Below are 25,856 nucleotides of genomic sequence, written 5' to 3'. Positions count from 1 at the left end.
AACTTTGCATTTTTAAGAGTTTTAGAAAGTTTTTGAGAGATTTTTTTTGGCTTTTGAAGTGTAATTTTCTGTACGTTTCAGTTATGTGCTTCATAGCCTCGATTTATCCATGGATGAAGACGGTTTATGTTCTTCCAATGTCAAACGGCAGTATTTTAGTTTAACTGTCAGTTTTCCAATACCTGTATGCATTATGTTGGTTTCGTCAAGGGAGCCACCTTAATTAAACCCTGATTTGCTAGGAGCTCTGCGCGCGCACTAATGGCATGATAAGGAAATACATAATAATTGTTACCGTGGCAACTGCTCAAATTAAAATGATTTAGGGAAATTAAAAAGATAGAATGATGGGAGGAAAAAGCCAAAAACCTGTTGAAAAAAGATCACGAAAGACTAGAAAGAAACGCAAAAAGTCTAAACATGAAAATAAATTCAACGCGGTAACACCAATTTGTATACAGAAAATAACAGGTATACAATTAATAAATTGCATTCATAGTTCAAATTCAAAAGACATGATTGGCATATAATTATACACCCGTTAACGCAACGTAACAATAGTTCGACTAGAAACTGAGCAGTGAAATGGTTTGTTGAACCTAAATGTAACTGATCTATAAAAAATTCCATTTTTGTGGAGTGCAGCATGCATACATGAATACTCGCATGCATAAAGCTTCATTTTAGCATGCTACCAAGCACTACCAGATTTCCAAACAAAGCGTGCAAAAAAATGACACGGATAAGGACTACAGGGGCCAATTGTATAAAAGGTTAGTTAACTTTTAATTGTACCAAGTTGTGGACAGAATTGGCCAATCAGAGCCGTGTATTTCTGAGTTAACTAGGATTTAACTATGCAAAATGTAGCTAATGAGTTTTATACAACCGACCCCTGGGCCACAAAGACCACAGCTCCGTTTACAATACACTCGATCACCAATGGGTACCCGTACACATTTCATCTGTGTTCCGCCTTTGTTTTGGTAGCCTGAACACTAATAAAATTGGGTACGGGTACCTATTTTAAGTACTTATTTTGGGTACGGGTACCGATAAATTGAGTACTGTAAACGGGGCTTACATTACATGAGACTATAGAGCCTTGCAGAGAGTTTGGGGGCCTTCCTGAAGGCCTTTTTTCACTAAATTTCCCTTGTGAAAAATTTGCAATAAATTATCCTTTTTTCATGGCAGATTATTCAAATAAAAGTGATCAATTTGACGTGGATATTGAGTGCAAACATGAAACATCATCGGATTCAATATACGACTCGACCGAATGCAATTTAACAGAAATATCGCCATCGGATTTTAACAAAGTCGCTGGCATGGAAAAAGACGAATTACCCCGACGCATGGATAGTGACGTGTGTGGGTCTTTCGAGGCCATCATCTCGACTAACAATTCCGGAAGAAAATGGCCGCCTTATTGTAGTGACGATGAATCAGCTCGCGATGAGAAGACGATCAGGTGGCGAAATCGCTGCGATAATCCTCTGAAAGAGGCTCAGCGAATAGAGGAGTATAAAGCGAACCGAAGGCAGAGATATTACGATCAAGCAGAAAGCAAATTGACTACAAATCGATACTACGCTTAATACTAAAGCTAAGAACTAGAATAACAACCTTTGCTATTGTTTTGAAAAATCGAAATGAACGTTTTGGCGTTACAGCTAGGTTTGTCGTAAAGGATTTTTCGCTGTGCTAATGGACCTTTAAATTTCTTAAAATGACGTCACTCGCAGGAAGTCTGGAGTCACACTAAGTTTGATTGTCTAACAGCTGGGTCAATATGCGGTAAAGAATGTGCGGCCCTCGAAACGCCAAACTCTTCATTCAATTTTGAGCGCTCAGCCGGAGGAGCCCGGAGTTATTTGCTACATTAAAATAACTCGATATTCTCTTTCGCTTGAATCTGTGAGGTATGACTTGGTCTTGGGAGGCAGCTGCCTTGGCCTAGGTATTCCTCTGAACGCCCTTTCCTAGTTTACGATACTAAACAAGCAATAAGCCATCCTACTATGTGCGATCAAACTTAAACTATTGTTTAATTTTGAGACGACAAATACACCTTTGTTTATCGCGGTATAAATCCCGCCTTTTACAATCTTCTTTTCACACAAATACTTTTCACGTAAATACACATTTTGAAACAAGCTATAAAAAATACTCTACTTTAGCATCTGTATATCCAGTATACTGATCTACACTTGGTGGGTTCTTCGCAGTTGCTATCGGTGCTGTATTCGCCACCGGCGTCAGAGTTCCGCAATTTCAAACTAAACATGTAAGTTAGCTCAAGTTGGCTTGGAGTAAATACTGCTGACGTAATATAGTGATTCGTTTGAATTTGGCACAAAATTATCTCGGAGTGATATTTATGCGACTCCGCAGTCGCTTCGGTCTCTTCCAAAACGGTGACAGGCATATCGCTTTGTCTTTGGTCAACCATCATCGTCAGTTTGGAACGGAACAGTTTGGGATAACACAAAACGGTAGCGACGTAGTGCTTGTGTGTTTGAGTAAGATTTCGATCGAAAGATGAAATATAATTCCAATAGCCTCGTCGCTTTTCTATCGTGATGGTCGACGTGTAATAAAGCGACGAATTTGAAGGCAAAGCGGTTTCCGGAATATCTTTGAGCATTTTATCTTCCTGGCCCAAACGTCCAGGGATAATCCATTTCCAACCGGTATGAACCATGTTGAAAACCTAACTCCGGCGCTTGTTTGGTCTTGATTCTGAAATCAGTTCTTGAAACTGCACGGAAGAAGACACACACGCAATTATTGGAAACGTTTCTAACATGCAAGCCGTGTTTTGCCGCAGTTTACAATTCAACAAAAACGTCCCGCAAAGCATCGCATTGTCTCGCTCACGGCACACTACAATAACTTTTCGATGAGCGAATAAAACAATATATTATTGCCTTGTGCATGCTTTTGCAGCTGCCCTGTGAATGGATCAATCTGCAATTACATCCAATACTGAGTATTCTGAATATTCTTATAACGAAACGCGTTTGAACAAGTTCAAAAGCTAGAAGTCATCTGATATCGTGTTAAATCTATACATCTTCGGTTCATTTATTTAGATTTTAAACATTCTAAATTATCGACTATATGTATTGTAAAACAAAATAAATTGGGCTTTGGATAACACGGTGAAATTTGCCTCGATTTTTTTATTCGAGCCTAGCCATTTATTTCATATTTACATGTTACAAAAGGAATAATTGCGATTTGCTATAGCGACGAAAAAAAAGTAATAGAGATCTTAGAAGCAATACGTATTAGGCTGTTAAGGATATCAATATGATCTTGCGCAATATTAGGTCTTCAAAACATGCAAATATATAAAAATTGACTTACTATTCGAGCTTGCATGGAGCAGCAACTTTATAATTCTGACCCATTTTTCGATCCGTTAATTTGCATTCGTATACAATCAAAACAACATATTGCTACATATTGTATTATTCAAACACTGCACATTTGAATACATTAAAGTATAACATAACAGACACATGCAGACATTAATGAATTCCAAATATGAGCGCGCTATTGAGGAATTAGCAAAATAGTCAGTGATATTGTTTTGTCACAGCATTACCGGTGGCCTAGCGGGGACTTATACAATTTTTTTGTGTATAAAACGGTAAAGTGCCTTCTTGACAACTTGGCTTCAAAGAAAACTTCAATGACTAAGTACCCTCCTTGCCTTTTATTTTTGTAGCTCTTGTCTTTTTGAAATATTCAAGTTTTTTATAAGCAAATGCCATTTCTGCGACATTACAAAATAAACGAGTTTGTAAAATGAATACTTTGTAACAAAACAATGAGAAATATCTAATGAAATTTCCAAAACTTTCGTACACGCTGCTACATGATATAGTTCGACATCAATGACATTTTTTACGGTATGAATAACTAAATAAGATATCATGAGTTGATATTATGTAATGTGATGTCAGAAGAACTATATTTGCTTATCAAACAATTAAAGTCTAATATCTCAAGAAGAGAGATATGGCAACAAAAATTCCACAGGTACACTGTCTTTTTAAATCCCATGCAGTCTTTGGCTTTGCAATGCGACCGAGAAAATATTGGGTTATATTTGTTTTAACAGGCATTTAAAGATCTTTAATATAGTCGCATCACGATTATACTGTAACAGTGTGGAAAAAATGACGTTTTCCAATGAAATGGTAATGATGAATTTTAAATACGCGAGGAATATAATATTATGGCAACAATTTGGCTTAGTTCCACAAGTACAATAGTCATGTGACGAAAAGGGGAAATTTTTGCTGCATAAAATGCTCAAAAACAGCAATGTAAAATATAGTGGAGTAGTATGGACTACTCCAGCCGGAACATGTTTGTGCCCTTACGCAGTTACGCACAGCGCATGATCAGAGAACTCAAATAAGACTGGAACGCTCACTCTCTGACTTTCCCTCATTAATGAGTGAAGCCAAGATGGCGGATCATGAAGCCTTTCTTGTAGGTATGATCCAGGCATCTGGCGCGGGAATTTCAAAAGGAAAAATTAGAATTGCCGCCATTTTACCTACGAAATTTCCGCGTGGAAGCCTGGATCAAAACCTACAAGAAAGGCTTCAGTGTCCGCCATCTTGGCTCCAAACTTCCGACAGAGTGTTCACGACAATAGGCTTAAAGTAATTGTACATCTACGAGAATCACCGCCTTCTGAAGACTCTAACTCTGGCAAGCCACTGCAATGCAGTGGTTCTTATACTGTCACAACACGTCGTTTCACAATATGTTTTTTAATTTTAGCCACATTTGATTTTTGTATTAAAAATATTCAATATACTACATCAAATCGTTTGTTTAATTTAAGGGGGAAGGGTATGATTAGTGATAGTGTTGTGGTCATTGTACGGTGCCATTTCTGGTTAAAGTGAATTTTCACCATTCGCTATAAATGGTTTATATACAAAGAGTTTTTAAAAACTTCAATTTGATCTTGAGGACATCGGATATTTCCTCAACGGATATTTTATAGCTGGTCTGCATCTTCTCACATATCTCCGCTAAGAGTTCACTGCTATCTGTCTAAAAAGAATGTTTCCTATTAAATGATCTGGCTTTAATTCGGCTGGTCAAAATCATGTATTCTGAAGATTACTACGATTTAACTAACTTAGCATTGTATAGCAAAACAAAGGCGTTAAAAGGTTTAATTTTTCCCGGAGCATCTGTAGCTGATTATGATTTCTATTTGAAATCATGAATAGCAACCCTTTAGAAATTGTCAAAAATGTACCTCTGAAAATAAGTGGTTCTATAGGTTTACGCGATTTTCAGTGCGATTTTCATCTTTTGACAGATGTAAACGAGTCAATAGTTACGGATGTTTTGGGTTTAAACGCTTTTATTTTAACATCCGTAACATACCCATTCGATCACAACTATCAAAAGAAAGAAATTGCAATGAAAACCGTAAAAAATTCCTTGTTTTATAAAAACCCACTGGCCTTAAAGTAACTGGACGTCATTAATATTCTTACCATTTTATTTAACTTGTCCAAATCTAATGAGGTCAAATCTTGAGCTAAGTGAAGCACTTGGTCATCAAGTAAATTATCGTTAACACCAGATATCGCTGAAGAAAGCGACTGCGTGAATGCTTGGTAAGATTCCGAAAGTTCTGTCTAAAGATATTTGGTATTTCATGTATTTATACTATCATATCATTAAAAGATCAAATATGAATTTTGTTAAGGTCTGTTCGTGCGATCCAATTTTGTTGAATCTAATTCACTTTTGATGGATGTTTTGTAGTCCTTTGGACTCGTAAATGTATATTTGGAACAAATCAATGAGTGTGTACGTACTGCTTCATATAATAACAGATTACATTCCATACATCAGAAGTAAATTGGATCCGACAAGATCGGTTAGTCGCCAATTTGCCACAGTAGAAATCAGGGATAACTTTACTGGGAAGTGCGCACCCCCCGTATCCTAGTCCGGACAGCTGGTGCTTGTACCACCAACCCATGCCTGGCAACTGGTTTGCGCCCCCGTCTCTCCCCCCTAAGTAACCGCCCTGGATTCATCCCTGAAAGATGGTGTCACATGTTGAACGATGAACTCTAAAGTAACTGGAATGATAACAAAATCATCCCCCGGCGAAACCAAAGGCTAGTTAGTAAGTTTGCCCTGTGAATATCCTTGAGGTTTAGCATAATTACCTCCGCAGGTGGCAAGACTTTCTTCTTCTTCTTATTTTGTGATATCTGCGTTACTTTTAAAACGACAGTTCGAATGTATGATAGAAACACCAGCACGATGGTAATTGCCTGAAAGGGACGCTTTTAATTAGTCATTATTGAACAATATAAGAAACCTGGATGGCGTAGTTGTGCCGAAACAGTGAACTTCATTTAGACTGCAACGATGTTACTGAGCGATTATTTGGCCACCGTCTTAAAAGCGAATTAGAAGCCGAGTTTAAGACCTATATGAATTTCGGACCGCTAGATTTGGCAAATCATTGACATTAGTAATTTTTTAGTATTTCAAAGCAAAAAAACTAAATACACGAACTTAATCCTAAATACACGAACTTAAACCAGTAAATGCTAAATACACGAGCTTAATCCTTGGGATTAGGTTAGGATTAAGTCTTGTGATGGTTGCTTAAAGTTAACCCTAATCCTAAATCTAACCTTAATCCTAACCTAAACTTGAGGATTAAACTTGCGTATTTAGGATTTACTTAACATGAAATTATAATCCCCCCCTTGAGGGACTGATACATGAACGTGCTTAACCAACCAGTTTCAACAGAAGCAAGCGACATACCTCAACAAACAGTACTAGTAAATGAACAACATTTCCATTAAATATCCGTCTCTCCTTATCTTCATATGTGAGGGAATTTGAGCACAAAGTGGCATTATCTAGTCGGTTAAAAGTTGAAATTAACATTCTGCGAAGTGAGAGGGGTATTAGGAAGGGGCGAGCTGGGGGGGGGTGGCTGTAGCCCCTCTCCCAGAGAATATGTTGGTAAGATCCATTCAATCCTCAGCGGTGAAAGAATGCGGATTTCGACCATCAAGTTTTAATACACGATTATTTCGTTTAGTATTTATTTCGAGCCATTATAGCATGAAAAAGAGATTGTTAATAGTTAATACGTGGCATGTTAAGGGCCGATTTTGTTAAGGAGCGAGAAACCTGGTATAGCAAAAACTTGTCTAAAATTGCAAAACCTCCCTCCCGTAGTACGGGATAGTGAAAGTTTTGGAGGACGACGGATGACAAGAGGCAGTCCATGCGAAAACAGATATATCCTAAAAATACCTTCGAGAATCGTTGAAATCCTTGTAAGATCCTTTTTTATCGCTGCCACGCGTTCCTCTAATTTATCATCTAAAAATAAGTATTTGATCACTTCCAACATTTAACACAGCTTACGAGGTATTGCACTGAGGTTTAGTAGCATTACCGATATTAGAGAGGTTAAGATCGGCTTCCGCTACGAGTACCGATACCAATAATCAGTCACGCGAATGCGCAGATGTAACAATCGTCCAAAATGTGACAACACTGGAAGTCGCGAGTACCGTTTTGGGGCCGAAAATGGAGGTGGATAGGTAGGCGAAGTGCCGAATTATATTTACTGTATTATTGTCATTTTCTGCAGTAGTTTTCTAATAATATTATTTAGGTTTTAGTTGCATAATATTTCTGCTTTGTTTGGTGAGACTTAAGGATTGTGATTAGAGTTTTTGATGTGAATACAGCCGCTATACTCCGCCATGTTTATTTACATCTTACGGAAGCCACAATCTTAACGCTTTAAAATTTTCGCGCTGCCAAACTGTAATACGTCATGTATTTTCGTATCGGTACTGGTAGTGGAAGTAGATCTTAACCTCCCTATTCACGATAAGAAAGCTTCCCCGGGTTTTAAAAACAAGAAAATTCCAGTCCGCTTCTACCTGGACCGTGCGTCTTCTTCATTTGCTGTAGAACTTGTGCAATATTTAGCAGGCCTATCAACACTTCTTCATATGAACCATCTAAATACGCCTTCCATCGCGTTGTTAACGGGCCGTAGAAGGGAAACTGAAAGAAAATAACCAACATTCAGTACCGTGTTACTGTATTATAATCGTCAGTTATTTTGAAAGAGCTTAGCCAAGTTTATTTTAAATTGTCATATAGTGTTGGTTGGTATAATAGATTGTCTGGAAGAAACGGCGAAAATTTCCGTCATCTTGGATTATGCGAACATTAAATGAGGTATTTTCACAGATCGTTAAAATTTTTCGTCGATCGTAGACCCTTGTTTTGCGAGTTGGCCTGTTGCGAGTTGGGCAAAAACGAGGTCAGGTTTTTTGCTTTAAAAATTTTAAAATAATTTCAAAAAAATGAAAATAAGTCAGTGATTTTTCTTTGCAATACAACCATAAAAATAATTTCATGGGCAATTCAACTTGGTTTAGAATTGAGTTTACAGAAGTTCCGAGATTGTACCTTCCTTGCCGCAGGTTCGCAAACACGAGCTTCGGTTAAGATATCTTGGAGTTGATCTAAAATATTTCTAGTTCGGTCTGAATTATTATCCGTGTGATTAATCATTTCATTGCAAGGACTGTTTTCACCATTCATCATCGCTGACGAGGTAACGCCATTATTCGGCGAGCCATTTGTAACAAGGGTCGCGGCATTGATGATTAATAAACGCAACTTTATCCACAGTAACTAGAAAACAAAGCAGTAAGGAGATGGAGTTCGTTCGTTATAGTAAAAACAAAATGGCAGCATGTCCATCCAGAAAATAATAAGAAATTTTTCTCTGCGATAGATGACGTCGATTTGGGTTTTTTTGTGCAAATTTACAGAGCTTTTATCTGTCTAGTTCCTTTATATGTATTCTGTGACCGTGCCTAAATCGATAAATATCTTCGAATTTCATTTTTATTAGTTATTTTGATGGAAGTGTTTTTCGTTCTTGTACGCCATACCTCACAACGGAAAGAAATTTTTCTCGCTTCCTTACGACAAACCCTGAAAAGATGAAACGCAAACATTACTATGAGACTTTGGTTACGCAGCTTTTCTAAAGCAAAAGAATGCCTTACAACAAAAGACATACCGGATAATGGGAATCTATACTGTAGGGGGGAGGAGTTAGTCAACACAGACACTGGGGGTTAGTCAACACAGACACCAGGGGTTAGTCAACACAGACACTAGGGGTTAGTCAACACAGACATTAGGGGTTAGTCAACACAGACACTAGGGGTTAGTCAACACAGACACTAGGGGTTAGTCAACACAGACACTAGGGGTTAGTCAACACAGACACTAGGGGTTAGTCAACACAGACACTAGGGGTTAGTCAACACAGACACTAGGGGTTAGTCAACACAGACATTAGGGGTTAGTCAACACAGACACTAGGGGTTAGTCAACACAGACACTAGGGGTTAGTCAACACAGACACTAGGGGTTAGTCAACACAGACACCAGGGGTTAGTCAACACAGACACTAGGGGTTAGTCAACACAGACACTAGGGGTTAGTCAACACAGACACCAGGGGTTAGTCAACACAGACACCAGGGGTTAGTCAACACAGACACTAGGGGTTAGTCAACACAGACACCAGGGGTTAGTCAACACAGACACTAGGGGTTAGTCAACACAGACACCAGGGGTTAGTCAACACAGACACTAGGGTTAGTCAACACAGACACCAGGGGTTAGTCAACACAGACACTAGGGGTTAGTCAACACAGACACCAGGGGTTAGTCAACACAGACACTAGGGTTAGTCAACACAGACACCAGGGGTTAGTCAACACAGACACTAGGGTTAGTCAACACAGACACCAGGGGTTAGTCAACACAGACACTAGGGTTAGTCAACACAGACACCAGGGGTTAGTCAACACAGACAACTCTTTCACAGTGATTTCACTCATCACCGATGTAGACCTAAAATGTACCTGTCGCATCGACGCCACGTGACGAAAAGATCTAAATCTCTGTTGTCGCGAAGTTTGTTAATCCATGTCTCTGAAGAAAACAATATCCATGAAGTATTCATTTCAATTTTGTTTACCAAAAATTGAATCGAAAAAATGCATTCGGGGCATGAGAGGTAATATTTCCATGTGCAGTAAATCCCATATGAGACTAGGTTTAGGGTTAGGTCTTAGATTAGGTTTATAATTGATTAGGATTAAAACTAATCTTAAATTGTTCGCCAATTTTAACCTAATCTAAAGGATCATCAAATTTGTGTATTCAGAATCTCATGAACATGGAATTATTACGGCATCAAAATGCTACCTTTATATTGACGTTTACATCTCACCTGAATTATCAAAAACCTCAGGCAATTTTTGATCAACAAATATTTCACGTATCGAGGTTGCACTGGAAAAGAATTATATGCAAAGTATATATTCATGTATATTTAGAATTAACGACCAACTCTAGCTCGGAAATTACACAAAACGTTCAAACGTGTTTACCTATTGGCAAGTAAAACAGCATCCAACAATTTTTGCTCTATAAGAACACTTGGGTAAAAAAACGAATTCTCTAATTTCTTTTTGAAGTTCATTATCTCAATAATCTGGGAAAAAAGAACGAAGGATTATTCAAAGTCGATTACGTCCAAAGTCGATTGCCACAAGCTTTTTACCTTCTCAAAAGATCCAAATTTATACGAAGCAATAACGTACTCTGGAGTCTAGAGTAACAGAGGAGAGCCACATTTAATTTAAACGTAGTTTTATAAAACATAGTTTTACAGACATTATTCGGAGAAGTTAACTCACACCGTGACAGATCACGGTAGAGATATTCAAATGATAATAAAATTCTATATGATGCGGAATGATTTTTCATTGAAAAAGTGCAATTCCTAATATTTAACCTTTACACTGACGCCATCTTGTTTTCGACAATATAGCGCATGCGCAGTATTTTAGTTGGAAGAGCATTGAACTGGGTTGAATCCTATCGTAGTCAAGCTAATTCTCCAGCTTGCCCGGTCGACAGAGGATGGCTCCATTAGAGTGTACCTGTGCACACTAAAACCTGTGCACACTAAAAACCATCACATGGCAGTGAACTCTAATAAATAACTGGAACGAAATCTCCTGATTATTTTTACCTCCAGACACGCGAATTTTGGCTTCACAAAAACAACGAGGAGGTGTCGTTTCAGTTCACTGTCACATGGCGACAATACTTACGTCTTTCTTGTTGCCTTGATAGAATTTAAAAGTTGAATTATAAAATTCTTTCGCCGATTTAAAATGACCCAATGGCGCTTCGTATCTGGACACATTGAGTCTATAAGAGAAAGTTGATGAACAATTAACTGTATTAATATTCTTGTAAGTTTGCATGGTGACATCAAATAAGTAAATTAGCTTGGAGGTACATCACCCACGTAAGTATTTAACACTGCAAAGCTTTCGGTCCGTTAACCCGGACCTTCATCAGTGCATTTACTTGAAAACAAATTGACATCTCGAGATGACAAGGAGGAAATTATGAAAGCCAGGGTTAACGGACCAAAAGCTTTGCAGTATTAAATACTTACGTGGTGGCGTACCTACAAGCTAAATTACTTAATTAATGGTATATTATACAGCAAACACGCCTTACGGGGGGAGTCCGGGACTTCATTTCCTAGTAGTTGCTGGGAGTATTATTATTTAAAATTGTTTGAAAACGGTAGCCCTTCAGTAGCAAATAGAGAGGTGATTTTTAACGGGCCGTTATTCTATACGTACATGCATTAATTCCAAACACAAAACGGTATTTACCTATTTACCACAATTTCTAAAGAATTTCCTCAAATTGTCGATGCACATCACCTTGTATATGTCCTAATAAAGGCCCGTTTACACTTGCAATTTTGGGCGCGATTTTATTTGCGATTTTCTCCTTTTAATAGATGTGAACGAGTAATTAGTTACGAATGTTCAGATAAGAGCTCTTATACATCAGAGCATTCGTAACTAATTACTTGTTCACATCTATCAAAAGAAGAAAATCGCAGCAGCAGTGTAAAAGGGTCTTAATATTGATGATTTATTTGAGTCTTGGAAGGAAAGTTGATCATATTTATCGATTAGATTTAAAGCTTCGTTTCCATACGACGGTGTAACTAGTGAATTTTTGCAGAATGAGTAAGGTCCTATATGGTACCCAGACTACACTTACCCTAAGGTATCATAAAGTATATGCTTCACGTCCATGCTATTCAGATAAGTTACACACGGACCCACAGCCCCTAGGAGAGAAGTTTGTGAATAATTAGTTACTAATATCAAATACCAAATTGATTTTTTTTTGGTGGCACCACACTGTAAATAGACCTTTCCCCTTTTAGCTTTCAGGCGCGCAATGCGTGACGGTAGTTAATTATCAACTTTGAAATAAATTAGCTTGTAAGTACACCACGTAAGTATTTATTACTGCAAAGCTTTCGGTCCGTTAACCCGGGCTTTCATCAGTACAATCGATGAAGATCCGGGTTAACGGACCGAAAGCTTTGCGGTAATAAATACTTACGTGGCGTACTAACAAGCTAATTTACTTACTTATTTCACCATGCAAACGAACAAGAATTTTAAGCAACTTTGAGTTGCGATATCGCTCTGCTTAGAAGCGATTTTGTTTGTAAGAAAACCTTGCCGATTATTGGTCTTGATAATCAACTATACTGTAACACATTACGCGCTTGAAAGCTGAAAGGGAAAAGGTATATTCACATTTCAAAATTTCCAATCTGATTTTTACGTTATTTTTCAGCTCCAAAACCTATGTCGAAGTTTGTGTCAAGTATTCTTAGAGCTTGTTTTCAAAAATGTTAAAATTTGTTGCCAAATTGAGTCCTAGTTTACTTTCAATCTTTTTGACACTCAAGACTTACCAAGTTGACAGTACAATCGTGACACGAGTAATTTAAACTGAAAGTTTGATGGACTGTTCCTTATTGCACTTTCAAGCGTAATCACGACACGAAGCCAGCAGTTTGAATGATCATCTGTAAGAACAGTGATAATGCATGTGTCACGGTTTAAGGAGGAGGAACGAGGGGAAATCAAACTTGGCGCCCTTATACACACTTTATACGGTAAAAACGGCCAGACCGGTCCTGTTGAACTTCAGTTCAGACAGATTATACTGGTATTTTAAGGTGTTTCGAGAATTCTGCATTCACGTACTGTACATTATATTGTTATTTACATCTGCCCAGCACGGAAACTGCAAGCTTTAGCGCAATATTCTGAACGAAGTACTGTTATTGCTATTCAAAATATGACCGCGGTTTGGCCATTTTGGCCGTTTAAAGGAAAGCGCCTTTTGCGAGAACCATCTATTGGAAAATATAAATTTTTTTTGACATGGCATAGTATGGAGCTTAGATCGAGTACTACCGAAATCACTCACCCGGGATATTGCAACAATCCAACAAATGATGTGCTGCTAACAACGCCAGCTCGTCGCAGGGATGAAAATCGGTAGGGAGTAGATTTTCGCCTGGAATAAAATTTTTCGCAACATTTTCAAATCAGATCAAGATTTAAGTCCCATTATCATCAAGTTGCAAATTAAAGAACTAAATATTGATTGTTAAAAAGTTTTTGCAGTAGGTTGCTTTGGGGTTAGTAAGTTCTCTTAACATTTTATAAACTATGAACATTTGTTGTGAAAGTTCACGTCATAAGCAATTTCGACCATAGATACTATCATCACTAAACAGTGGCGAGGCAAGAACGATAATTGGGGGGGGGGGCATATTCATATATTCGTGATACACAGGATTAATTTCTTTTGAAATCGATTGTCTTACAGTCTGCTATCATGAATATATGAATATCCCTCCCCCCAATTATCAATGCTGGCTACGCCACTGTCACTAAACCCAGAAGTATGTGTATCCAGTTTCATATATTGGGTCAGTGCTTGCAAGCGTGCGTCACTGACTGCAATATCCGAAACTGGATCCTTTTGGCTACCTGTAGTCACAAAGTTACTTTCTGAAAACGTTTGTAAAACACATCATTCTGCATTTCGCCGTGCATCAAAATTCTCACCAAATTTTTCACCGTCTTTGTGCATGGACATAAGGTGTCTCGCGTGAGCAATTTTTTCCTCGGTTGAAAAGTTTTCCCTTTCACCCAGGTACCTTGAGAATTTCTCAATCGTTATTGTTCTTGACAATGCCTTCACCTGGAAAAATGAATAACACATGTTAATTATTAATTAATTTAAACACATGTTAATTATTAATTAATGTAAAGTTGAAATGATGCACACTTCAGCCTAATTTCTTATTTCCATACGGATTTATAATATAACATTTATAGTGTGTAGTAGTTCTATTTCTTAAATTTACAACACAATGAATAAAAAAAATCTACGAATATCACATGTAAGTTTCGATCTATTTAAGAATTGGATTACTTGGCCAAGATTCTTTGAGAAGGTATAAATAACAGGGTCGAGGCTATGGCCCTCTTGGGTAAAGCCCGCGGGAGAATATATTTCCTGGGGTATAAATTTCATATAATTCTCTCCATTGATGCACATAATAAAATCTTGTTATATTGTACTACAATATAATAAGCGATCAAATAAGTGTTGAAAGACATATATACCACCGCACAACACATGGCAAGCCTCGCCATTTTTGCCAAATTACTATCTTCAACTCAAATTATACTTTGATTTTGTCAAAGAATAGGAAATGGTAAAGGGCAAGAAAACTTACATCTTCACTAATATTGCCACAAGATGACGATAACGACGCTCTACAGGACTCCAAAAACTGGAAAAAATGAATCGGAAAATTAAGGAGATATGAAATATTTGTTACGGTAAGTTCGCTGTAACTTTGATAGCTCCTCCCTCACGAAATATAAAGATTTAGAAAGCAAATCAAACCTCGAGTTTTTGAGTAGGATCCAACAGATCTATATACACGCACAGGTCTGAAAAACAAACACTTTTGTCGCCGAAAAACTGGAAATATTCAACAATCAGTGCCTTTAAATCCCCAGGAGGTTCTAAAAACACGAAAAATATATCCTCATGAGATACATTTTTACACCATGACAGTTGTGATACTACATTTGATGCGAAGCATATTAGTTGCATTGAACAAAATTACCTGCGGATGATTTGAGAATATTTTCCTCATTTTGCCTTTTCCGTAGTTCTAAACAAGCCAAAAATGGCCCCCGGTTTCTTTTCGTTTCCTTTTCAAGTTCTTTATTCTTCATTTTTTCAAGAAACTCCCGTACCATCGATACGGAGTGGTCTGGAACATCACTACATCGATTGTAAAATATTAGGAAGTTTAGGAAACCACAACGGTATAGGGCCGCTGCACGCGCGGGATCTGGGAATGACACCCGAGAATGGCTTCAAATTCCGCCATGTTTGGCTTCACTTTTGAGGCCACGGGTTGCGTTTTTTGCTACGCTCATAGTTCGGTCTTAAATATAAACAAGACGCCATGTTGGCGAATCATACACTGCACTGAGCCATATTAACACACTGGACACACTGTAGATAAATATGCGAATGTCCGCTTGGATGACTAAAGGCCTAATTAGACTACACGATAAGTTGTATGCAATTATCATTCTGACGAATGCAAAAGAGTGCCTATGCGACGATCTTCATTCAATTTTGTTCAGGGTGTAATTTAAAGTGTCACGTTTGTACGCGTGTTCATACGTTCACATACGCCAGGGTACGAATCGTATAGGACAAATCGCATAGTGTAAATGGGCCTTAAAGCTGCGACACAAAAGATAAAAATAATAATAAACCCGAAACCTAGACCTGGATACCACAAAAGCCCGAGTAATAATTTAATCCATTTTCCTAAAAGAAGCACCGATGAGCTATTGCCGTGAGTCAGTGAATTGTGCATAGCAACTTACCACGAATTATTACCGTCAGTGTCCGAGTAGTTTGTTTCAACTAACTTGATCATTGATTCTAAATATCCTTGATAGCTGGACCATTCATCTGGACTAAAACACGTTTACAAATTTGATTCGTTATAAAACCCAAACCTATGAATTTCTAAAAACGGATTTTCATAGGATGAACTCATGTAAACCGGTCATTTTAATCAATTGAAGAATTGATTGGTTTGAAATAACCTATATATAGTAATAATAACCTCGTGTGTCGTATGATGTAACCATAAGTTATATCAATACATCAGTTTCTTTTATTTATTTCTTTTATTGTTACGAAGGCCCTCAGGTCAAAACGCCGAGAAATGTTTTGTCTATTTTAGGCAGTTGTTATACCACATTTGATGCTTAGTTTCAGTTTATTCACTATTTTCACTAAATCCCACGATGCTGCGCGCGCAAATTCCTTGGGGTACTAAATCCCGCCAAAATCAAAACAAACAAATTTTAGTATCCCAAGAAATGCGCGCGCACAGCATCATGGAATTTAGTAAAAATAGTGAATAAATTGAGATAAAATTTTTGAAAACCAACCAATACGTACTTTTCCTCAATTAAATTCTTATACAAGAGATTAACCTCTCGCCATCGTTCAAGTTTCAATAAATAATCTACTTTTTTCTTCGCTTTCACATTTGGAAATAAAAATTCACCTAGAAACACAGAAACACAACATTATTTCGATAAATGCGGGTTCAGCATTCTTCTATGCGCGGGTAACACACCTCACCCCTTTAAAACCCCTGGGGCCGGTTGTATTAAGCCCGTTTAGCTTAAACGGTGGATAAGTTCAAAATAGAAAGAAAGTCTGCCGTTTTATTCAACAAGCGAGCTAAATTTTTTTTACCTTGATACAAAGATACTGTCTACAACTACATATTCAGTGCAAAATATTCAAGTTGACTCATTCAAGAGAGACGTAAGAGTGTTATTTAATTTTGACTTACCCACCGTTTAAGCTAAACGGGCTTAATACAACCGGCCCCTGGGAAATATAAATAATAAACTGTAGTATTTTTACCTAATGGACCATTTATAACTTCGAGAGCACCCTCGTATTTCTCTTGCATTTCCAGGACGAGAAGGTAAACATACACCTCTTCGTGGCTTTCCACCTTTTTGTCTTTGATAAATTTTAGGATCATTTTTTCGGCCAGTGGCAGCAACATGTTTTTTTTGACGTGTTCATCTTCGCAGACGCTTGCCTGGGTAAAGAAAGAACTGCCTTTATCAGACCTTTTCTCTTTTATCTTTGAAGTCGCTAAATTTGAATCGCGATAACGCTGTGTCCAGAAGCGATTTTAACTAAAAAGGTAACTTTGCCGATTTTTTCGGTACCCGCATTGACCGGGCTGCTTATGATTTTTTGGGTCGGAACAGAGCGCCATCGCATTGACACATTGACTTTGATAATTAACATCAACACATTGACTTTGATAATCAACTACCATCAGGCATTGCGCGCTTGAAAGGTAAAAGTTCTATTCGTGACAAAAAATGGCCATCGCGGCTTCATATAATCGACACACAACGAAAGATAAATTATAAATGGCAACCATCACGACCTAAAGGCAATACCTTTTGACCTGGTGTATATGACCGCCAAAGATACAGTTGAAATCTCACAATGAAACCATCAAACCATTTTACTGCGGGTTTCCGGCAAAATTTTCCCGCCGAATTTTTTAAAATTAATGCCTGTGATAGCTAAGTGTACGGGAGACCTACAAACCTGCATGATACAGCTCATGACCGCCCAAAAGTAATATGGATTTTTCTGAAACTTTTTATATAAATTCATTGCCACCTACAATGAGAACATGTAATACTGTAATTAATGGACCATGCCCCTATTAAACTACATAAATGTATATACAGTAATAGTGCTGTATATGGTACTGTAAATATACCTGTTGCTGTTTCTTGTATTGTGACGTTCTCACGTAAGACATGAAAAGATGAGTTGATAATTCTTCATTTTGGGGACTTTTTTTCACAGCCACTTCGTAAATATCGGATATTTCGGAATCTAAAAGGTTTTGAAGGAATTTCAGACATGACATGTTTTACCCAAATTTCATTTTTTACAGCTTTAAGATCGTATATACTCGGCTTGTTTGGTTACCATTCACTTTACAGGAATTGTAACTTTAACTAATGGACCACTGTCATAACAATAATTTTTGTTTAGGTGCCAGACCAATGAATAGGAACCAACATGCCAGTAAGGAGGATGTCAAGGAATTTGTATGAAAATGAATTGATTAACTTCTGGTCTATTGCATGTACAGACAGATGAATTCAGGACAGTAAGAGTGAAAAACTTGTCTTGCAACTAAACTGGCTTGCAGGCTTTATTAACAGAGATGACTTATAGGACTGGATTGTTAACTTCCTTTGTCATCTCAGAACATAAATTTCCTATCGAAAGCATTCAAGGAAAAGCATCGACATATAATTATGAGGGACTAAACCAAGAATGTTGTGAACATAGCTTTGATTCCCCTTTGTAGGCCATCAGCTGCATTTCTCACAATGTTCCTGGTTTGGTATTATTATACAATGATTAATGTTTATGCATTTGTTAATCCATAGACAATCCAAAAGACATCTTTTGTCTTTTGGATTGTCTATGGTTAATCTTAAACACATTTGGAGTTTAATTTATGTTCATTGTAACCGAGCGACTGTTGGGGGTTGAACAATAAACTTTGATGAGGTTCATCATTCCGAAAATAACTGCAGAAACAAATTTCTAACTAGTCCAATATAGTTAGCGTTTTTAACATACGTCTTTCCATTTCTTTAAAGCAAATAGTCATTGCTTGCAAGGTTGAATCATCCGCTATTTCTTTTTTTTTCACTTCCTCCATCAGTTTCTCACACTCCTCCCGTCTCCCAGACCTGAGTAAAGCAATTGATTTCAGGACCTAAAAAGAATAGTTATGAACACATGAATATTATTCAAATGGAAAACTGAGAAGATGTGGGACTCATTAAGGAGGATCTGGAAAGCTTCACTAACACTGTGCAATCAGGTCAACTGAAGTAAGTTCAGAGAATCCCACAAGTTCAGAGAAGCCAACATGTTAGTAACACTGTAACTACTGTAAGTGGATCTGTACAATTCTGCAAGCTCGATGCACACTAACTTCCATTGCAAACAAAAGGGAGGTAACTGCAAATTGTTTGTGCTCTGACTGGTCAAAAGAATACAATAGGCTATATTTAAATTAAGTATTATCCTAAACCTTACATATTTTAATATTCTTGTAATTTTGCATGGTGACATAAAATAAGTACCATAAGTATAATACTGCAAAGCTTTCGGTCAGTTCATTTTATTGCACCAATGAAAGCCCGTGTTAATGGACCAAAAGCTTTGCAGTACATGTAAGTGGTGTACCTACAACCACAAGCTAATTTATAACAATCCAAAATAATGTTAACAAAACAGCAAGAAACTACATGACTTGAGCACAACTAGACCATGCACATATTTCCCCAGCAAAGAATATGTATGTAAGGATAGCAAGTTCAATTATAGACAATTAATATTAACAATGGCAGTTTCAAGGCTCATTCTTATGATATGGTTAATTGTATATTGATTGCCATTTTGAGGAATGAAAATGAATGTCATAATGCCATATTTCTGTTTATACACAGGACGGCAAAGTTTGAAATGTGCTGTATTTGCATGCATACTTATTGGATTACTCAAGGCATGAATTGTATAAAATCATTATAATCACATGTATTATAATATAGTGTAAATAGGCCTTTATTTCAACTTAAGTATACTTTGCAAATGATATACTTTTATGGGCGAGAGCAAATTTGGAAAATGATGATTAAGACAAAGCTTCTTGAAGAAAGGGCAAATCAAGACTTGCACAAGAAAGAAATCATTACCCAAATTATGCATGTCTGCATCATTTTTCAAAATCAACCAGACATTAATAGACCCCAAAAAGTATGTAAATCTCACAGTGGCTAATCTCATTTTGGAGCAGTCAAAACCTTTATATTGTCATGGTTCAAGAGGGTGTGGATTGGAGAAATCAGGGCTAGTCCCCTGATTTGGGTTTCAAGTTTCAATAAGATCATGATTGCACAAAAAATGTCGCTTCTAAGAGCCTTTACAGCTTTAAGTAACAAGCATGCAGAGACGTATTTCCTGTACAAATAAACACAACGCAACACAGAGTTGATAATAGCGAGCAAATTCAGCAATATTTACCTTAGCACAGTGCAGGTCTTTCTGTTTCTTAAGGATTTTATCAGCATGCTGAATAGCTTTTTTATTGTTCATGCTATCCAGTGCATCTAAATTACGAAAGGAACATATGAGGAATGAATATATGAAAAACACTAATACGTAAATGGTTAATTCCATAATCCTAACCATAAACTGGTCGCAATCTTCGTTCATTAACGTCCACATGCCTGGAAGCCATCTTGCTTCACTTGACCACTTATCCAAAAATATCATCGCTCAGGTTCTGATACAGACTCACAACATACACCATTTCATCTTTGCGTTCACAAATATAACGAGTTCACTAAATATTACATTCTCCAACTCAAAATTTCAAAGGCGACGGAATGTAGGCAAATGACGGAATGTAGAAACAGTACAGTAGAATTTCAGTTTTATTACTTGAATTTTTAAACCATTTTCTAGCGTCGATTATTCCGTGTTCCTTAGAAGGAACAATTTGTACCATTGTTTTTCAGACTTATAATATAACGGAGACACAGATCTGCTTTTTTAAAGTCGATCAAGTCATCAAGATTAGGGTTGGATTTAAATAGGAAACTTCATACGCAAAAAAGACAGTTACAAAAGTGCAAAAAAGTAACGCCTATTGTCTAAAGCTACGTTTAAGCGATGGGATTTCATTGTCTACCGAAATAAGATCAATATTTTTGCAATTCAAAAACACTTCAATTGTATAAATAAACTATTGGTTCTTACAAATTCCGTCTCCTAAGTTTATGAGATGACTCAGAATACAGAACAAGAAGAGGAACTCGAAGTTTTGCGTGCTATATACGAGGAAGATGAACTTTTTAATGAACTGAATGAGACCACTTTTCAATACAGATTTGGAGAGTCGGGTGAAAGCAAGTCCTTCCTGCTAGAAGTTCAATGGACAGATACATATCCAGAATGCTTACCGTCTATTAACTTAAATGCTTTTTACAATAAACACCTTTCAAATGAGTTAAAAGACATTATTGTTGAAAAAATTACAAACGAAATTGTGGATAGTGTTGGGGCAGCAATGACGTTTACAATATTTAGTTGGGTTGGAGAAAATTTCGAGTCGTTAATGGAAGAGCATATGGATCTCGTCAATACGGAGGTGGGTTTTTTGTAAATTCAATCGTTTATGGTATATTCTATATATAGGGTTAGTTAACCACCATATGGTAATTATATAAACCTAAAATAACTTTATCAGAGTAAATGGTAGAGATAATAAGATTTTAATTGCATTTTAATTGAGTAACAAATTTTAGTGTTAAATTTTGAAGTTTTGTCATTAACTGGTCATTTGCAATGCAAGGGCCAGTTGTATAACAAACAGCTAATTAACATTTAACTATGATTATGGACAGAATGGGCCAATTAGAGTTACCGTAACTAGGATTTAACAATGAAAAAATGTAGTTAAAGAGTTTTATACAACCAGTTCCAGAATGTTACCATTGGATGAAACTTTGGGATTTAATAATAACTGTTTATTAAAAGGTTAAAAGGACTGTCTTGGTAAATTTTCCCAGGACTTCTTCATATATCGAGTGCTATATTTTTTAGAAGGAAGATGCTCTTCTGACATTGGCACATCCAGAAGAAGTTATAGATAAACCAGTCAAGGAAAAGAAAGTTCAATTAACAAAGCAACAAAAAAGAAAATTGGCGGACAGAACAAATCATAAAGGGGAACGAGAAAGAGGCTGGAATTGGGTTGACATTGTCAAACATCTCAGCAAGACAGGTGGAAATTAGATGGATGTGGGAAAGGAAGTCATTCCAAATCCCTGGTTGGCATGATTTTTTGGTGGTTGCAGGCAAAATAGTAACCAATTTCTATCCAGAGGTCTACCAGAGTTTAGCTAGCTTTCCCAATAGCAATAAAGAATTGCAATAAACACATTTAGCATGTCATCAAAACCACATCATGGGTGATCAATGAGGATGACTGCCATTAGCTTCAACTACACAATCTATTACTGTACTCTTAGGGCTGCTTTCCACTGTTGTTGTTTTTGCCTGCATGTACACACACATAAAAGCTTAAAACCTTCTAACATGTTAACTATATAATTAATCTTTCACTTCACAACAAAATCCAACCCTATTCATCTATTCAATTGTTAATATATACATACTTACAAAAAAGGTGACAGTGGAAAACAGCCCTTAGTTGAATGTTGCAAGTTGTAAGAAAATTACAGCAAAAAATTATTCAATGCTTTAAACAAGAAATGTAAATTATTAAACACATTACATAAACTGAAACTAAGTATAACTATAAATTGTTCTATTGCATGCAACATTGCTCTTGAGTACCCCAGACTACCCTTCAGAAAACATTGCTGCAGAAATATTGTTTGCTACCCATGTTTGCCAAGGTTGAAAGAGCAGAGGACACAATTTTGTGTTTGCAAAAAACTATATACGTGATAATTTGAGCGCGAGAAACTTTTCGGCAATTTGTCAACATTGTGGTACACCGTATTTGGGATGCCTATGGAAGTATTTGGCAATTTCCTGACACACAGTCACAAATGTGACATGGGTACTCATTGTGTAGGAGTTATGAAATCAGTATTATAGAGAAATTGGAAGCAAACAATGTTTTGCACACAAAATAGAAGTTAGGGGTTCCCCTCTCTGTCCACTATATTTTTTTTAATCTTTAGTATTTTTCTGAAAATAAACACAACTTAAACCCAACACCTTGCCTTAAAGTGAGCTCTCGCAAGTGACGTCATAATTCGCAAATTTCGGTTTATTATTACTACCAGTTGACAAACATGCCTTAAATTGTAGTACTGCTGTTTACACTTTTGCCTGCGATTTCAAAAGCATTTAAGGCTCCAAAAAGTTGTAGAAATCAGCGGACTACTTTTTTGATACGTCAATACGTCATGGGTCACTCAGTGCAAGAGCCCAATATTAACCGTTTTCTATTGTGAAATGCAAATATTTTTCACAAATCTCTCCTATACGTATAAAAGTTTTCTAACTATAAACTTCAAAAAACACAAAATGAAACATAAAACTAGACGGCAGCTGAAATGCTGAATATCGTTTACTTCGCCTGTATTGGGCCATAGTGACCAACAACATCGATCTTGACGTCGCCATTGTTGACACACAGTTCTTGAACCGGACTGTCAGGAAGGAGTGCGATCCTCACACGTTTACGCTCTGCGGCTAGTTGTGGGTTGCGTGCCAAGGTGAGTGCAATGAACCACTTGGCGCGGGCCTGGGGAGAACGAGTCCACTTCGGGTCATTTCGGTTGTTCCCTAAATTATACAAAACATTTTCAATATCGGAAACAAGGGCCGGTGAACTCTAATACAACTTTAACGATAACTGTGGTCTTCTGTAGAGTCTGTCTACAATCCTTGCTTGAAGCTAAAATGGTTTTTGAAGTTCGAATAATTTACTTCCAGGCTCTGTGATGTTACGTACTCATTTCAATATTAGTCGTCTCACACTTTCGGATCATGGATCAAACAGCCCCTTACTACACTTTACTCTTTAAGAAGACTTACGTGTCTCGTGATCATCGATCAGTATTTGACAAAACACTCGAAGAACTGGGTTTCTAAAAGCTGCTTGGACGTGAAGATAACAGACGTACGCATTGTAACCTTTTAAAAGAATTAAAGACAATAAGGTTGAATTGAAAAAGGATGGTAAAAGAATGTATATTAGCTAAAAGAATGTTATGTATGTATAACTTATGTAAACATTAAGCTCTGTTCACACGATCCAATTTTGTTGGATCCAATTCACTTCTGACGTATGAAATAGGGTCGGTTATTGATAAAGTAGAACTACATTGGCTTCAGTGGATTTGCTAGTCATATACATTACAAAACAACAGACTATAGAACATATATCAGAGATGAATTGGATCCAACAAAATTGGATCGTGTGAACAGACCTTTATAATACCTCCAAAGATGATAAAGTCAATGAGTTGAAGTCAATGTGTAATGTGCTGTCTGTTGTGTGTTACCTGGATCGAGCCATTGGAATCCATCAGGCAAAATGCTATGATCAATTCTTGGCAACATCAGAAGTCCCACAGCCATTATTTTCAAGATACGAAAAATGGCGGAAAAGACACCCATCGGAAGACCAACAAAAAACCAGAAATACGAAAACACCAAATAGACATTCCTGCGTGGAGGATGAAAATCAATAGTGTTTATGACGAAATGCCGCTGAATACTTGCAACTGATGCATCGCTCTGTGTGGGGCCTTGTTATACGGCGAAATTTTTCTTGTAGCTTACTAAATGCAATGCTACTTTTAAGAGCAGGAAATTAGTAAAGAGTCTTTAAAATGTACATTTAAGAAATTTCCATGAAGCGGCAATAAACACAAAAGTTTTGTAAATTGTACTGCAAGTAGGAATATATGCATAGACTCTTGTTGGAAAAAGCCAGTGAAATCGCCTGATTTGATCACTAGATCTCAGGTCGTTCTATTCTGCGTTGTCGGAAGTTGCCAATATTGTATTTTTACACGCTTCTTGCCATAGTAAAAAAGTATCACAAAATTGGATACTTTCGTAATACTTGACATTTTGCACTTGGCGACTATACTAAGTTCCGCATGCTCTTTTTAGCTGTGGTGATTTAATTCCTTCCTGGTACCTAGATAATAAGTTGGTCAATTATGCAAAAGGTCTAATTGAAAGTGCATGATCTACGCGTACCTGTTGTTGATAGAAATGACGTTCCTGGAGTAGTTACGATCTCGGAATATCGTCACAGAAGCTACGAGCAAACAGCATCGGAAGAAAAAGGCCACACCCAAGAATACGCTAGATCAAATGTCGAATTTTTGAAATTACGATGTGTATCATGTGTTTCCTGAATGTCTATGTAACACTATTTAGGTTCGCTACGGTTCTAAATGAATATGTGTGAATAATGTTTTAGTTAAACGGGACACACAAATTAATATTTTTATTCTTTACCATTGTTATTATCGGTAGTTCTAAAATTCATTCTGCACCACATAGTAATTATCCTGCTTTTGACGCAGAGCCTAGCTAGTTTATCCTGATAATTCCTGATAATTATACTAGGGTTAAGCGTGGTTAATTAAAAAAATATTAAATTAAATGATTTTCATACTTCTACATGCATGGCATGTATAGAGAATGCTGCTTGCACCAAAAAATAACGGTACAGAAAGGGAATATTCACAAGATGATCCGAAGACACAATCCATGCACTTACCCGCTGGTAGTAATAAAGGCATGGATAAGATGCCAAAAAATACCAAATTTTAACAGATACAGCAGAAAACAAAGAATAGATGTGAAAATCCAGTTAAATACGAAGCCTGTAATGAAAGATATGTGACTGATATGATACAATACGATATGGCCAGTAGAACAAAATGATTAGACACAAAACAGCCCAGCAACAGCTATCAATAGTTGCCTGATGATGGTTTGCGAGAAGACAAAGTGTATAATGGTTGAGCAAATTACTCAATTATGGAAACATAACTTTGGTATAAGGCATTTCGCCGTGGTCCATAATGAATCCAACAAAAATGGTCTAAATAT

At 37.0% G+C, this 25,856-nt stretch overlaps 3 protein-coding genes across 4 annotated transcripts; 1 reads left to right on the top strand and 2 right to left on the bottom strand.

The window, feature by feature from the left end:
- Positions 1-4,880: 4,880 nt before the first annotated feature.
- LOC114520486 (N-alpha-acetyltransferase 25, NatB auxiliary subunit-like) lies at positions 4,881-20,502 on the bottom strand. Its single transcript, XM_028540765.1, has 28 exons — positions 20,427-20,502; positions 20,262-20,347; positions 18,810-18,948; positions 17,929-18,047; positions 17,751-17,825; positions 17,040-17,223; positions 16,563-16,671; positions 15,977-16,069; positions 15,196-15,356; positions 14,970-15,091; positions 14,797-14,853; positions 14,120-14,255; positions 13,473-13,562; positions 12,952-13,065; positions 12,240-12,309; positions 11,261-11,360; positions 10,705-10,752; positions 10,532-10,635; positions 10,372-10,433; positions 10,001-10,070; positions 9,015-9,057; positions 8,524-8,751; positions 7,986-8,112; positions 7,345-7,413; positions 6,844-6,941; positions 6,231-6,338; positions 5,544-5,687; positions 4,881-5,088 (listed from the first exon to the last, which is right to left on the bottom strand). The coding sequence occupies exons 1-28, from the start codon at positions 20,476-20,478 to the stop codon at positions 4,963-4,965; spliced, it is 2,934 nt and encodes a 977-aa protein (XP_028396566.1). The 5' UTR covers positions 20,479-20,502; the 3' UTR covers positions 4,881-4,962.
- A 450-nt stretch (positions 20,503-20,952) lies between these two features.
- Positions 20,953-22,380, top strand: LOC114520606 (RWD domain-containing protein 4-like). 2 transcript variants are annotated; one of them, XM_028540913.1, is made up of 2 exons: positions 20,953-21,390; positions 21,849-22,380. In XM_028540913.1, exons 1-2 carry the CDS (start codon positions 21,025-21,027, stop codon positions 22,035-22,037), a joined length of 555 nt encoding a protein of 184 aa, XP_028396714.1. In that variant the 5' UTR covers positions 20,953-21,024; the 3' UTR covers positions 22,038-22,380. The 2 variants fall into 2 exon arrangements, with proteins under 2 accessions (XP_028396714.1, XP_028396713.1); XM_028540912.1 differs by having other exon boundaries at positions 21,846-22,380.
- A 351-nt stretch (positions 22,381-22,731) lies between these two features.
- On the bottom strand, positions 22,732-25,569 carry LOC114520624 (receptor for retinol uptake stra6-like). The gene is made up of 5 exons (XM_028540931.1): positions 25,522-25,569; positions 24,993-25,100; positions 24,287-24,450; positions 23,817-23,915; positions 22,732-23,564 (listed from the first exon to the last, which is right to left on the bottom strand). Exons 3-5 carry the CDS (start codon positions 24,399-24,401, stop codon positions 23,347-23,349), a joined length of 432 nt encoding a protein of 143 aa, XP_028396732.1. The 5' UTR covers positions 24,402-24,450; positions 24,993-25,100; positions 25,522-25,569; the 3' UTR covers positions 22,732-23,346.
- Positions 25,570-25,856: the final 287 nt, after the last annotated feature.

The sequence above is a fragment of the Dendronephthya gigantea genome, unplaced genomic scaffold, assembly GCF_004324835.1.
Source record: "Dendronephthya gigantea isolate DGI-Jeju-01 unplaced genomic scaffold, DenGig_1.0 000016F, whole genome shotgun sequence".
Taxonomy (NCBI): Eukaryota; Metazoa; Cnidaria; class Anthozoa; order Malacalcyonacea; family Nephtheidae; genus Dendronephthya; species Dendronephthya gigantea.
This window is presented reverse-complemented; position numbering and strand designations above follow the sequence as displayed.

Excerpts from the sequence above, each read along its gene's own strand:
- LOC114520624 (XM_028540931.1), bottom strand. The coding sequence starts at position 24,401 with ATGGGTGTCTTTTCCGCCATTTTTCGTATCTTGAAAATAATGGCTGTG. Across the intron at positions 23,916-24,286 it reads ATTCCAATGGCTCGATCCAG|GTTACAATGCGTACGTCTGT; the intron begins GTAACACACAAC and ends TTCTTTTAAAAG. Across the intron at positions 23,565-23,816 it reads GATCGATGATCACGAGACAC|GGAACAACCGAAATGACCCG; the intron begins GTAAGTCTTCTT and ends TGTATAATTTAG.
- LOC114520606 (XM_028540912.1), top strand. The coding sequence starts at position 21,025 with ATGACTCAGAATACAGAACAAGAAGAGGAACTCGAAGTTTTGCGTGCT. Across the intron at positions 21,391-21,845 it reads TGGATCTCGTCAATACGGAG|AAGGAAGATGCTCTTCTGAC; the intron begins GTGGGTTTTTTG and ends TATATTTTTTAG.
- LOC114520486 (XM_028540765.1), bottom strand. The coding sequence starts at position 20,478 with ATGGCTTCCAGGCATGTGGACGTTAATGAACGAAGATTGCGACCAGTT. Across the intron at positions 13,066-13,472 it reads GGATTGTTGCAATATCCCGG|ATGATCATTCAAACTGCTGG; the intron begins GTGAGTGATTTC and ends CTGTTCTTACAG. Across the intron at positions 6,942-7,344 it reads GATTTCAACGATTCTCGAAG|ATAATGCCACTTTGTGCTCA; the intron begins GTATTTTTAGGA and ends TTAACCGACTAG.